This window comes from Nansenia antarctica, assembly GCF_963989245.1.
Source record: "Nansenia antarctica genome assembly, chromosome: 2".
Classification (NCBI taxonomy): domain Eukaryota; kingdom Metazoa; phylum Chordata; class Actinopteri; order Argentiniformes; family Microstomatidae; genus Nansenia; species Nansenia antarctica.
Window position 1 is genome coordinate 49,101,966 of NC_137675.1, and position 14,830 is coordinate 49,116,795.

Below are 14,830 nucleotides of genomic sequence, written 5' to 3' on the forward strand. Positions count from 1 at the left end.
TATTCCTACCACCTTTTTTAAGGACATTTTTGAATCTGTGTCTGATGACATACTAGGCATTGTAAATCACTCCCTACTTAAAGGGATATTTCCAGCGGCGCTAAAAACTGCCCTGGTTAGACCCACCCTGAAGAAAAGTAACCTAGATCCTTCTGATCCAAAAAACTGTAGACCAATATCCAATCTCACTTTTCTAAGCAAAATTTTAGAAAAGGCAGCGTATAGACAGCTTCATGAATTCTTAGTCCTAAATAATAGGTATGACCCACTTCAGTCAGGTTTCCGATCATACCACAGCACAGAAACCGCTTTGCTTAAGGTAACTAATGACCTTAGGATAAATGCAGACTCGAAAAAACTCTCGATTCTTGTACTCTTAGACTTAAGTGCAGCCTTTGATACGGTAGACCACTCCATACTTATTGAGAGACTTGAAAACTGGGTTGGCCTCTCAGGTCCGGTCTTAAACTGGTTCAGGACTTACCTGGCTGACCGTGATTACTTTGTAGCCCTTGGTGACCATAAGTCAAAAAATTATAGCACAACCTGTGGAGTTCCCCAGGGGTCCATTTTAGGACCGTTGCTTTTTAGCCTATACATGCTACCCCTCAGTTCTGTTATCAAGAAGCATAGCGTTAACTACCACAGCTATGCTGACGACACTCAGCTTTATATCTCAGTAACTCCCAACGACTACAAGATGATCGACCACCTGATAGACTGTATTGCCGATATTAATATTTGGATGACACAAAACTTTCTTCAACTCAATCAAGAAAAAACAGAGGTATTGATCATTGGCGAGAAAACTGGGAGAGAGAAATTATCTGCACACTTGAAAACACTAGCTCTTAACACTAAGTGTCAGGCCAGGAATCTTGGTGTCATAATTGACCCAGATCTAAATTTTGAAACTCATATTAATAACACTATTAAAACATCCTTCTACCATCTAAGAAACATCACTAAGGTACAATCATTTCTCTCCCAGGCAGACACTGAAAAATTAATGCATGCGTTTGTTACTAGTAGGCTAGATTACTGTAATGCTCTCCTGACAGGTCTCCCCAAAAAAATGATAAATAGACTACAAATGGTTCAAAATGCTGCTGCTCGTGTCCTTACTAGGACCAAACGGAGAGCGCACATCACACCTGTCTTAAGATCACTACACTGGCTCCCTGTCAGTCATAGAATAGACTTTAAGATCCTTTTACTAGTTTATAAATCACTTCACTGTGATGCACCCAATTACATGGTGGACATGCTCATAAGATACACACCAGCTAGACCCCTACGGTCTAGTGGCACGGAACTTTTAATAGTGCCAGAGGCTAGGACAAAGAGATTTGGAGGATCAGCTTTTAGCATATATGCTCCTAGATTGTGGAACACCCTACCTGAGGGCCTGAGGTTGTCTAAAACTCAGGACATTTTTAAGCGTGACCTCAAAACCTACTTATTCAATGTCGCCTTTTGATACTAAGGGAGACATTGGACATTATAGAACTAGGATCACTAGGCCATTACACCATACTCGTGTTTTTGAGATTTGTATTGACAGGAAAATGGACCCGGGTGCTGATGAGGCACTGTCAGCTCCAAATAGCACCTAGAGCAGTACTGGAACCGGTACAAGGGTGTACCAGGACCACCATCAGGTTGTATTGCTGTCATCTTTACTGTCGTCTCTATTGTGTTGTTGCATCATAACTGTGCTTAAGTTTCTCCTTTGGCAGGACCTGTGACCATACTGGATGCAGAACGATGCAAATACAACACAAAATTTATGGACAGTGTGTACGCCGATAATATGCAAGGAATTTTTCCTGGATACATGGTGTACAGGTTTTTGCCCTTGCTTGCTTGCTTTGTGCCGGTGGTCCTGGCCTCCCCTGGACCGCTGGGTACTGGTAAGCAAACTGGCTAGTAGTCGCTCTATTGGTAGAGGGCTGCAAGGGAATTTTTCCTGGCTACATAGTATACAGGTTTTTTTTACTTTTGCCTGCTCGCGGCTCTGTCAGTATTGATTGATTGATTGACTGATTGACTGAACATTTTCATTGTGTGAAGCGCATTGAGTTACATCTTGTAAGAAATGCGCTATACAAATAAAATTTGATTTGATTTGATTTGATTTGACTTCTGTATTTATGTTGTAATAAAGGCATTCAAGTCACTAGGGAAAGAATTTCACCTTTTTGCTCAACCACAGAAATGGGGGTTAGTTCCACTTAAGTCCACAGGGTGGCGCCAGAGCAGCATGACTAGACAGGAAAAGGAAAAGGACTGGAGTCTTGAGGCTCAGTTCCATTCTGAAGAGCTAGGAGCAGGACAGTCATCAGAGTGGAATCCAGCCTCAGAAAACCAAATGAGTTGATTCAGTGTGAACTGAGAGTGCTCTTATTGACTGACTGTGTGACACAGTCAATGACAGCTATGTGAAAATCACTTCATTATCACTCCAGTCCTCCAGGACCTCCACCAGCTCCCAGTCTGATTAAGGTTTCAGATTCTCCTTACCACCTACAAAGCCTTCAACAACATGGCACCCTCCAACCTCTCTGACCTCCTCCTCCAGCACACCCCTAGCCCAGGTCTCATGTCAGCTGATGCCAACCTCTTTGTCCCCTTCACCAGCACTAAACACCGGACCTGGCTTTCTCCGCTGCAGACCCCACTCTTTGGAACATTTTTTGTGCTTATATTTAACTTTTTTTTAATATCCATTATATTCTTGTTCATGGAATAAAGTGTTTTTGAATTTGAAAAGTCCTATACAAAATAAATTCATTATTATGATGATAGTTAGTAGTAATAGTAGTAGTATCCGGTAGTCAGAGAATAGGATGCTGAGCGAGATGAGCAGATCATTTAGAACAGACTTCTTCAAACCCCTCTGTAGAGATTCTGCCTGTGTGTGCAGGTATTCATTCCAGCCCAACACTAACACACCTGTTTCAGACAATCATGGTCTTCAGTCAGGGCCAAGGACGATATACTGGCTTACAGCAGCGTGATGCCTGTTCCACTAGCTGACCGGGGTGGTGTGTGTGTGCAGAGAGACACCAAGGAAACCAACATGTTTAGTGAAGTGAAACTTTATTTTTTAATATAAAATACATAAATAGAGCATTTGCAAGTGGCATTAGCAGCATGTCCATATTAAACACACGAGTGTGTGTGTGTGTGTGTGTGATTCATCTAGTAAAGTACAGTATGAGACAGTCAACAGAACGGCGGTTCGCTGCTTGTTTGTAAATATATAATCTATTATATCCATATCTACTGTATATCATGCCTGGACCAATCCCTGCAGACCGTAGGGGTCACATGATGACAAGCGCTGTGATGTGTCTTCAACGTGATAGAAGCCCTCACCCTCACACCACCCTGGCTGAGGACACAATAACACAGGACCTCCCATTCTGTTTCCATTGCACATAGATAACATCAACATCTGTCCCAGTGGAACAGGCAACACAGGTGGTCTCTCAGATGCCTGTGTAACAGAACATATAGGTGGTCTCTCAGATGCCTGTGTAACAGAACATACAGGACACACCATGACTGTTACTGAGCTCCCAACAGAACAACAAAAACTAACAGAAGATCGTGAAAAAAAATAAAAATAATAATAATAATAATAAAATTACTCTCGGTTTGATAATATCTCTTGTTTCTCTCCCATGTTTAATCTCTCTCTGATAAGACGGATATGTGTGTGAAGACAAGAGGCTGATCCGGACTCTTTAGAAAACATCTGTACATTAGACCGCACGCGTACAATCTCATAATTCATCTCATCTTCTCGAATTTTCAGACCCGCTAAAAAAAGCTCGTACAAAACATGGGGGGGGGGGCGTTGGCCGTGTCTCTGGGGGAGGCAGAAGACAGAAAGGTCTGTGGAGAGGAGCGCTGAGCAGGGGGACGGGGGGGAAGACGGGGTAAAGCCTAATGTGTCTGTGCTGGGTATAGTCCTCTCCTTACAGGTAGAAAACTAAATGGCCGCCATCTTTAGGGTAAAGCAGTGTGTGTGTGTGTGTGTGTGTGTGTAGGGTGTGTGTGTAGGGTGTCTATGCCAGCGTGGTCTTGAAGCCTCCCCAGGCGTGGAAGCAGCGTGTGAAGCAGTGAGGCTCGTTCCCCTTCCTGACCAGACGGAGCTTCCTGGGGTGCTCTGAGTCCTTGGACCGCATGTGCTGGATATACACCTGGGAGAGAGAGGGGGGGGTTACACACCCATACACAAGACTGGGCACCTGGAACACACACACACACACACACACACACGTCTGGGTCTTACCTGGCAGGCTTTCAGGCTGAGTTTGATCTCCACCTGACTGGTCTGAGTGCCCACCCACATGTACACCTGAGAGAGAGGAAGAGAGAGAGAAAGAAACAATTAGCCTAAACAAGAATGATTTCATGACTCATAGTGGCCATTTTGTAGGGATGTAACGATGCATCGCGATGCAGTTAATTATCGATACAAATATGTGACGATTCAAATCGGTGAGATGAAAAATGAATTGCTATATTTGTTTCGGACAATGCGAGGAATATGGACGTTGCAGTGAAAGAGGCTGGGCTAGAAGAACCACGTAATATCACCATACCCACGTCAGTCAGACGCTGGCTGGGTCAGGTGAGGCGGGTTGCAGCCTTCTGCCCCCGAGGCCTCACAGCAACCGCTGTGTTCCAAACTTATCCTAGAATGCTTTTTGTGAATGTCTTGTAGCTAATAGCGTTGTGCAGTTTAAAACATGCAGAGCTACATTTCTGGTGTTTTGAGCCCATGACACTTGATTGCAGATTACATGCAAGACTAGCTAGCTCGCTCAAATAAAGTTTGATGTCTTTCGTATTGACAGGTGGAGGCCACGAAGCTGTCATGCTTGTGTGAACTTGGATTGAAAGTCATGTAGCTAGGCTAACTAGCTAGCATACTGGTTATCTATCCATGTTGTTGGGCTCTAAGGTTAAACTGTTATTGCTGTAGCTTGCTGCACTCGCCTTGCAATGCTGTTGTTGAAGTGTCCATTGTTGGTGGTGTGTCGGTGTGTTATTGTAAGTGTACAGCTAAACTAGCTAGCTACATTGACAATGCAGTTGAAGAAGTGATTCTGCATGCAGGGTCATCATCAAAAAGTAAACTAAGGGGAAAATGCGTTTTAACATGCAAATAGATAATTTCTATGACCTGTCTTCAGTTGTGCTTAAGGGACTACATATCAGCAGCAATACTTTTATTTAAGCCTAGCTGAACACATCCCATATGTCAACAAAAACAAACAATACAATATAATAACTCCTTATTTCATTGGTTCTGAAGAGGGACAAATAAGCGATTCTTTAAGAAAATACAGTATTATGTAGTTTTTGTCAGAGAAATAAATAAATTATATTATATTTTTAAATTTGTCTGCAATCTCATTTTGTAAAAAAAAAAAAAAATTGTGAGAAAATCGTATCGTGAACTCAGTATCGTGAATCTGGTATCGTGAACCCAGTATTGTGAATCTGGTATCGTGAACCCAGTATCGTGAATCTGGTATCGTGAACCCAGTATCGTGAACCCAGTATCGTGAATCTGGTATCGTGAGTTGAGTGCATCGTTACATCCCTACCATTTTGTCATGTCTGTCATTATCTTCCAACCAACATTGCATTACTGGTTTCACACCAACAACATTAGTTTGGATTTGAACATTGAACATTGGGTCCTGGTGTGAGTAGACCTGACGTCTGCCTGTGTCACATCCTCACCTCTTTGCCGTTGTCCAGGAGCATGATGTCATCATCGGCCAGGTCGTCCTGACAGAAGTCTGAACACTTCTCTGACACAGCGAAATACCCCTTCTCATTAGAGCACCTGGGAGGGAGGGAGGGAGGGAGGGAGATGGTTATCACGCCCCAGTTAAATATGTATAAACTTGACCTAACATGACTCTACTCTTGCACGGTAAACTAACTTCACTTCAGGTCAAACTAACTTGACTGTGTTCATGTCTCTGTGTGCCGTGTCGTGCCCCCCCCCCCACTGAGCCCCCCCCCACCACACACACACACACACTGAGCCCCCCCCCCCCTCACCTAAACAGACGGGCGTATTTCATGTAGTCTGCGTCCTCGTCGTACGGCTTCTGAGAACCTATCCCCACCCAGAAGAAGTTCTCTGGCTCCTCCCCCTCGTTGATCACCTAGGAGAGAAGAAGAGAAGAGAACAGAAGAGAGGAGAGGAGAGGAGAGGAGGGTAGAGGAGGAAAGGAGAGGAGAATAGGGGAGAGGAGAAGAGGGGAGAGGAGAGGAGAAGAGGGGAGAGGAGGAGAGGGGAGAGGAGGAGAGGGGAGAGGAGGAGAGGGGAGAGGAGAGGAGAAGAGGGGAGAGGAGGAGAGGGGAGGGGAGAGGAGCGGAGAGAAGAGGGGAGAGGTGGAAAGGGGAGGGGAGAGGAGCGGAGAGAAGAGGGGAGAGGTGGAAAGGGGAGGGGAGAGGAGGGGAGGGGAGGGGAGGAGAGGGGAGGGGAGGGGAGGGGAGGGGAGAGGAGGGGAGGGGAGGGGAGAAGAGGGGAGAGGAGGAGAGGGGAGAGAAGGAGAGGGGAGAGAAGGAGAGGGGAGGGGAGGGGAGGGGAGAGGAGGGGAGGGGAGGGGAGAAGAGGTTCAGTCAGCTGCAGGAGACCGGAGGCTTCATGTACTGTACGTACAGGTTGATAGATCTACATTCATCAACCAACTGATCAGTACATAAAGAGACCAAAATAATGACACAGACGACACGCACACACACACACCTGTTTGCTGTAGGTGTCATCGAACATGCAGTTCATGATGTCCTCAGCCAGTTTGGCCTCGTCAGGGTCTGCAGCACGGCCCACCCAGGTGTACACGATCCCCTGGTTGTCTGTGCTCTCAAACGGAACCTACAGGACACACACACACACACACACACACACACACACACACACGTTTAAGCTTGAGGACAGGCAAACATTTGTACAGTAAAGTATTATTATAATTCTGTGTCTACCAACTCTCTACCAACAGCCAAACCCAGCAGTCACCTTCAGGATGGAGCAGAACTCTGAGTTCAGATTACTGGAGTCTGTGCCAATCTGGATAGTCCTGGAGAGAGAGAGAGGGAGGAGGGGGAGAGGGTGAGAGAGAGAGAGAGAGAGAGAGAGAGAGAGAGAGAGAGAGAGGGAGGGAGAGGGAGAGGGAGAGAGAAAGAGAGAGGGGGGGGGGGGAGAGAGAGAGAGAGAGAGAGATTATCCAACACTGACGTAGCTTAAAGAGGGGAACACTCCCTTTGGTGTGGATGAGAGGAGTGGGTGTAGAGGAGAAGAAGGAGGGGGGGGGGGGTGTACCTGGTGCACAGAGCGCTGCCGTTGGTGCGGATGTGGTAGAGGGAGGGCTGGGCGGCGTCCAGCTTCTGTTTCCTCTTCCCCTTGTGGATGATGAACTTCCTCTTGAAGTGGGACAGGAACTTGAGGTTCTCCTGCTGCTGGGTCATACGCACCACCTGCAGGCACAGCAGCATTATACACACTGGGTGTGTGTGTGTGTGTGCATGGCGATGTAGAGTTAGTGTGTGTGTGTGTGTGTGTATATATATATATATCTTAGAGGCATCCGTACAGGACCTTTTGTGTTTTTGTGAGTGACCATGTGCTGTATACAGTATATCTCAAAAGTGAGTACACCCTTTATATTTTTGCAAATATTCTGTCATATCCTTTCAGGGGATAACACTATCTTAATGAAACTTTGATATAACTTAAAGTAGTCAGTGTGCTGCTTGAATAACAGTATAGATTTATTGTCCATTGAAAATTACTCAGTACACAGCTGTTAATGTCTAAACAGCTGGCAACAAAAGTGAGTACACCCCATAGTGAACATGTCTAAATTGTGCCCAAAGTGTCAATATTTTGTGTGACCACCATTGTTATCTAGCACTGCTTTAACCCTCCTGGGCATGGAATTCACCAGAGCTGCACAGGTTGCTTCTGGAATCTTCTTCCACTCCTCCATGACGACATCACGGAGCTCACGGATGTTGGACACCTTGCACTCCTCCACCTTCCTCTTGAGGATGCCCCACATGTGCTCAATTGGGTTTAGGTCTGGAGACATACTTGGCCAGTCCATCACCTTAACCTTCAGCTTCTTCAGCAAGGCCGTTGTCATCTTGGAGGTGTGTTTAGGGTCATTATCATGTTGGAAAACTGCCCTACGGCCCAGTTTCCGAAGAGAGGGGATCATGCTCTGCTGCAGGATGTCACAGTATATATTGGAATTCATGTGTCCCTCAATGAAATGCAGCTCCCCAGTGCCGGCAGCACTCATGCAGCCCCAGACCATGATGCTGCCACCACCATGCTTGACTGTAGGCAAAACACATTTGTCTTGGTACTCCTCACCAGGGTGCCGCCACACACGCCGGACACCATCTGACCCAAACAGGTTTATTTTGGTCATCAGACCACAGGACATGGTTCCAGTAACTCATGTTCTTGGATTCATTGTCTTCAGCAAACTGTTTGCGGGCTTTCTTATGCATCGGTTTCAGAAGAGGCTTCTGTCTGGGGCGACGGCCATACAAACCGATTTGATGCAGTGTGCGGCGTATGGTCTGGGCACTGACAGGCTGACATCCCACTTCTGCAACCTCTGCAGCAATGCTGGAAGCACTCGCACGTCTATTTTTGGAAACAAACCTCTGGATATGACGCTGAGCACGTGGACTCAACTTCTTTGGTCGACCCTGGCGAGGCCTGTTCCGAGTGGAACCTGTCCTGGAAAACCGCTGTATGATCTTAGCCACTGTGCTGCAACTCATTTTCAAGGCACATTGGGCACAATTAGGACATGTTCACTATGGGGTGTACTCACTTTTGTTGCCAGCTGTTTAGACATTAACAGCTTTGTACTGAGTAATTTTCAAAGGACAATAAATCTATACTGTTATTCAAGCAGCACACTGACTACTTTAAGTTATATCAAAGTTTCAGTAGGATAATGTTATCCCCTGAAAGGATATAACAGAATATTTGCAAAAATCTAAAGGGTGTACTCACTTTTGAGATATACTGTATCTGTGTGTGTGTGTGTGGTGTTAAAATATTGTGTGTGTGTGCATGCATGGAGATGTAGAGTTAGTGTGTGTGTGTGTGTGTGTGTGTGTGTGTATGGGGACGTTGAGTTAGTGTGTGTGAGTGTGTGTGTGCATGCATGGAGATGTAGAGTTAGTGTGTGTGTGTGTGTGTGTGTGTGTGGTGTTAACATTACTGTGTGTGTGTGTGTGTGTGTACCTCTAGTTTCCCAGGGAAGAGGCTCTCGAACTTCTTCTGCAGTGAGAAGGTGAAGGTGAGCCAGCCCATGTTGGAGGCCTGCCGGCCCTGCCAGAAGTACACCACACACTGGAAGTCCTCCTCCCCCTGCCTCTCCTCCTCCCCCTCCCCCTCCTCCTCTCCTCCTCCTCCTCCTCCTCCTCGCCCTTTAGCAGCCTGCTTACTCTCCTTGTCCTTCTCCTTGTCCTTCTCATCATCCTCATACTCCACAGCCACCCAGTACCTAAGGGGTTCACACACACACACACACACACACAATATTAGGCTGCATTTACACCGCAGGTTGTAATGCCTAGTTCCAATTTAGTGCCTATATCAGATTTTTTGGAACACCTGCTTACACCTACTTTTTCAAATGACCCATATCTGATACCTGTGCTTACACTGGGAACTGTGTAACGACCTGCATGCGTACATCGAAAACGAAAGTAAACAGACAGCCGGGACTTGCAATGGACGCAAGCGAGACAGAAATTATAATCTCTTTTATATATATTATAATATAAAGCCATTGCTTTCCGAAGTATTAAATACATAATTCCTATGTGTTCATTCATAGTTTTGATGCCTTCAGTGAGAATCTACAATGTACCAAATAGTCATGAAAATAAAGGAAACGCATTGAATGAGAAGGTGTGTCCAAACTTTTGGCCTGTACTGTATGTTTAGAGGTCTGTAAAATATTGCGTACATTTTAAAGCGGAGAAGAAAGAGCACTTCACTGTTGAGGTGATTGAAACTAACGTCAAACGTCATCAAAATGCGAAGACCGTCGGATTTTTAATGACGTGCAAATCAGAATTGAGCTTTATATGCGACCTGCCTGCTTAGATCGCAGTCGAAATGACACGTATCCGATTCGTATCTGATTGCGGCCAGCATCGGATCTGAGAATATCAGATTCAAGGTGCTTTTTTACTGCTTACAACGACATGTTACATATCCATAGCCACATGAGCAAAACATCTGAATTGTGTCACTTCGACCTGCGGTGTCAACATTGTCTCACAAATGGGATAGAATGCACGCACGCACTCTCTCACTCTCACTCACTCTCACTCACTCTCTCTAGTGTTGTTCCGATACCATTTTTTGATCCCGATACCGATACCGATACCTGACCGTGCAGTACTTGCCGATACCGAGTACCGATCCGATACCACGGCGTTTGAAAAAACAAAACAAAAAAACATGTTTTTTGAGCCGCATACTCACCTCGATGTAAAATTATTGCTAACACTTAGTCTGGCATCGGGTGTTTGGTATCGTGAAAAGTATCAACAAAAATCAATTAACCAACTCAATCAAGGTACCATTTGGTTCTGTAACTAATCATAACAGCAGGGCCGGCCTGTGGGACTGGGGAGTGAAGGCGGTGTCGCCCATCAAAAGAAGAATGTGGCCAGGTACTAATATATGTGAAGGCACACGATTTGTCAAAGTGCAGTTCAATGAATTTGTGAAATCACTTCCATATTCGACTAGGTTTGACACGGAGACTGGCCCGGACTTCTTCCGAGTTATTCCATCCGGGTAGTTTTGAAGCCTGACAAGCAAAGAATGCTGCTAGGGTTTAAACCTTCTAGTCGGAGACTCCTAGCAAAGTTTCTAGCTAAACGCAAGTAGACTTAAAAGTTCTAGACACTGGTTTTTATAACTTTGACAGTCCGGTGTGTGCTTCATGAAACGGGGTTGGTTTTTTAGCTACCATGCATTGGCCAACAGAATTAGTTACCCTGGTGAAAAGTGGGCAAACGTGGCACCATTGTTGAAATCAAAAGTCAAGAACGATAGCTAGTTATTAGTTACGCGTATAACATTACATAGCTCTTTATCCCCAGCAGTGCCTGTCGCTTTGCATGTTCTGTTCATTGAACAGTAGCAGCAACTCAACCACACACTGTCTGTATGAGTAACGCCGGTAAAACAAAACGTACCTTTCTCTGCCACATAATCCTTAGGGGCCATGCTTGCCGATCACAGGTGAACGGGACTTGTAAAATCCTATTTACTTTGCTCAACTTTAAAAATTGAATGTTTCTCGTGTCTTCACACCGTCACCGGAGACAATTCATTCACCGAGTTGCGGGACGCTGTGGGTGCGTTCGTAAATTCGCTCTGGAAATCTGATCACCACTCAAGGAATGCCTCTTGTCCAATCAAATTGCTTGGTCCCTTTATGACGTTGATACCACTGTGCGCTCCAGCGTTCTAAGAGCGAATTACGAATGCAGCCTGTGCAAAACGCGCATCACAAGTTTGGTATCGGGTGTTATTATTTGTTAGTACTCGCCGATACCGATACCAGCATTTTTGTGCGTATCGGTGGCCATGCCGATACTAGTATCGGTATCGGAACAACACTAACTCTCTCTCACTCTCTCTCACTCTCTCTCACTCTCTCACTCACACTCACCTGCAGAGGAAGACATAGCAGTCCTGCGTGTGGAAGTGGCCGAACTCCTCCTCCGGCAGACGGGCAAACTTCTTCCCCTCCAACACGAACCCCTCCATCCCATCCAGGTCCTCGTTCCACTCCTCCATCATCTGCTCTGCCTGCAGCACACACACATGCACACACACACACGCACACGCACACGCACACGCACACGCACACAATACAGGGTAACATGGATCAGACATGAGTAAGGCGTTCATGATCTTATTGAGGCGTGTGTGTGTGTGTGTGTGTGAGTGTGGTACCTCAGTGAGGGCCATGGGGTGTGTGTGTGTGTGTGTGTGTGTGTGTGGGAGTGTGTGTGGGAGTGTGTTACCTCAGTGAGGGCCATGGGGGGTTGGTGTGTGTGTGTGTGTGTGAGTGTGTGTGTGTGTGTGTGTGTGTGTGTGTGTTACCTCAGTGAGGGCCATGGGGGGTTGGTGTGTGTGTGTGTGTGTGTGTGTTACCTCAGTGAGGGCCATGGGGGGTTGGCGGGGGAGGAAGAGGGCGGTGAGGTCGGCCTTCATCTGGTCCTTCTTCTCAGCATCCTTCATCACCTGGGGGAGAGAGAGCACACACACACAGGTCACTCTCTGTCTCACACACAGAAACACTCTCTGTCTCACACACAGACAGACAGACGCGCACACACACACACACACACACACACACACACACACACACACACACACACACACACACACACACACACACACACACACACACACACACACACACACACACACACACACACACACACACACACACACACACACACACACACACACACACACACACACACACACACACACACACACACACACACACACACACACACACACACACACACACACACACACACACACACACACACACACACACACACACACACACACACACACACACACACACACACACACACACACACACACACACACACACACACACACACACACACACACACACACACACACACACACACACACACACACACACACACACACACACACACACACACACACACACACACACACACACACACACACACACACACACACACACACACACACACACACACACACACACACACACACACACACACACACACACACACACACACACACACAGGTTGTGTTGCCCACCTTCCCCTGCAGGTTGTCCTTCTGTATGGTGTCTGCAGCCCGGGTGTAGTCCACCTTCAACACATCATCCCAGTTCTTAAACTTAGACTTGAACACCTGAGAGAGGGAGGAGACAGGGGAGGAGGGGGAGGGGAGGAGAGGGGGGAGGGGGGGGGGGGGGGAGGAGAGGGGGGGGAGGAATGTTGTTGTTAGTGTAACACTCATTGACCTCTACAAAGCTACCTACTGGTCATAGCAATGCTTTGGTGTGTGTGTGTGTGTGTGTGTGTGTGTGTGTGTGTCCACACCTGGCCCTCTGTGCCCTCCAGGTTGTGTGTGACGGTAGTGTGTGTGTGTGTGTGTGTGTGTGTGTGTGTGTGTGTGTGTGTGTGTGCACACCTGGCCCTCGGTGCCCTCCAGGTTGTGTGTAACGGTGGCGTGTGTGTGTGTGTGTGTGTGTGTGTGTGTGTGTGTGTCCACACCTGGCCCTCGGTGCCCTCCAGGTTGTGTGTAATGGTGGCGTGTGTGTGTATGCTTGTGTGTGTGTGTGTGTGTGTGTACCTGTCCCTCGGTGCCCTCCAGGTGTCGTGTGACGGTGGCGTGGCGGGGGCGGTGCAGCATGCTGCAGACCTCCTGGCCCAGCTTCAGGGCCGCCGCCCGGACCAGCCGCGGGGACTTCCTCCCGATCCAGATGAACACGTCAGACCAGCAGTCCAGGATGTACACCCCCCTAGTGTCCAGCAGAGACTGCAGCTACAAACACACACACACACACACACACACACACACACAGAGAGGACAGAGGACAGGGTTCAAGGGTGAGAGAGAGAGAGAGAGAGAGAGAGAGAGAGAGAGAGAGAGAGAGAGAGAGAGAGAGAGAGAGAGAGAGAGAGAGAGTGAGAGAGTGAGAGAGAGAAAGAATGTGGGGTGTGCTGCGTATATGTGTGTGTGTGTGTGTGTGTGTGTGTGTGTGTGTGTGTGTAATTACCAGTCTCAGCTCTGGCATTGTGTCCAGTTTGAGTTTGTCTTTGTGTTCCACTGACAGCTTGTAGTTGATCTGAGGCAGCTCCAGGTAGCCCAGACCCAGACCCACCTACACAACAACAACAACAACAACAACAACAACAACAACAACACATAAACAAACACGCTAGGGGTTAACATAGGGTTATGTTGGGGGCTATGGGTTAAGCTGGGGTTAGGTTAGGGGGCTAGGGGTTAGGTTAGGGGGCTAGGGGTTAAGCTAGGGTTAGGTTGGGGGCTAGGGGTTAAGATAGGGTTAGGTTAGGGGCGGTCAGGGTTAAGTTAGGGGCTAGGGGTGGTCAAGGTTAGGTTAGGGGGCTAGGTGTTAGGTTAGGGGGCTTGGGGTGGCCAGGGTACCTTATAGAGTTAGGGTTAGGTTGGGGGCTAGGGGTTAAGACAGGGTTAGGTTAGGTGGCTAGGGGTTAAGATAGGGTTAGGTTAGGGGGCTAGGGGTGACCAGGGTACCTTATAGAGTTAGGGTCAGGTTGGGGGCTAGGGGTTAAGCTAGGATTAGGTTAGGGGGCTAGGGGTTAAGATAGGGTTAGGTTAGGAGGTTAGGGGCTAGGTTGGGGGGCTAGGGGTGACCAGGGTTAGATTAGAGGGCTAGGGGTTAAGTTAGTGTTAGGTTAGGGGGCTAAGGGTTAAGCTAGGGTTAGGTTAGGGGGCTAGGGGTTAAGCTAGGGTTAGGTTAGGGGGCTAGGGGTTAACATAGGGTTAGGTTAGGGGGCTAGGGGTGGCCAGGGTACCTTATAGAGTTTGGGTCTGGTGGGTGAGAAGTCGTCAGGCACGTGTCTCTTGATCTCGTCAGGCTGGCCCCCCAGGACCTCCCAGAAGGGCGGGGGCTCCTGGCTGCTCATCAGGGTGGTGATCTCTGCCTTGCCCTTACGCTCATTCTTGTTGATC

At 47.4% G+C, this 14,830-nt stretch overlaps 1 protein-coding gene across 1 annotated transcript in view; it reads right to left on the reverse strand.

Moving 5' to 3' along the window:
• Positions 1-3,102: 3,102 nt before the first annotated feature.
• LOC308149534 (protein flightless-1 homolog) overlaps positions 3,103-14,830 on the reverse strand; it is a 25,530-nt gene continuing 13,802 nt past the window's right edge. Inside the window, exons 18-31 of the mRNA XM_080522391.1 lie at positions 14,674-14,830; positions 13,893-13,997; positions 13,466-13,657; positions 12,926-13,021; positions 12,251-12,340; positions 11,763-11,902; positions 9,308-9,569; positions 7,361-7,515; positions 7,058-7,118; positions 6,788-6,916; positions 6,094-6,200; positions 5,767-5,872; positions 4,304-4,369; positions 3,103-4,211 (exon numbers count right to left, since the gene is read on the reverse strand). The exon at positions 14,674-14,830 is cut by the window's right edge and continues 15 nt beyond it. Of these exons, the coding sequence (XP_080378517.1) occupies positions 4,077-4,211; positions 4,304-4,369; positions 5,767-5,872; positions 6,094-6,200; positions 6,788-6,916; positions 7,058-7,118; positions 7,361-7,515; positions 9,308-9,569; positions 11,763-11,902; positions 12,251-12,340; positions 12,926-13,021; positions 13,466-13,657; positions 13,893-13,997; positions 14,674-14,830 (1,801 nt within the window). The 3' untranslated portion in view covers positions 3,103-4,076. The remainder of the gene's footprint in view (positions 4,212-4,303; positions 4,370-5,766; positions 5,873-6,093; positions 6,201-6,787; positions 6,917-7,057; positions 7,119-7,360; positions 7,516-9,307; positions 9,570-11,762; positions 11,903-12,250; positions 12,341-12,925; positions 13,022-13,465; positions 13,658-13,892; positions 13,998-14,673) is intronic.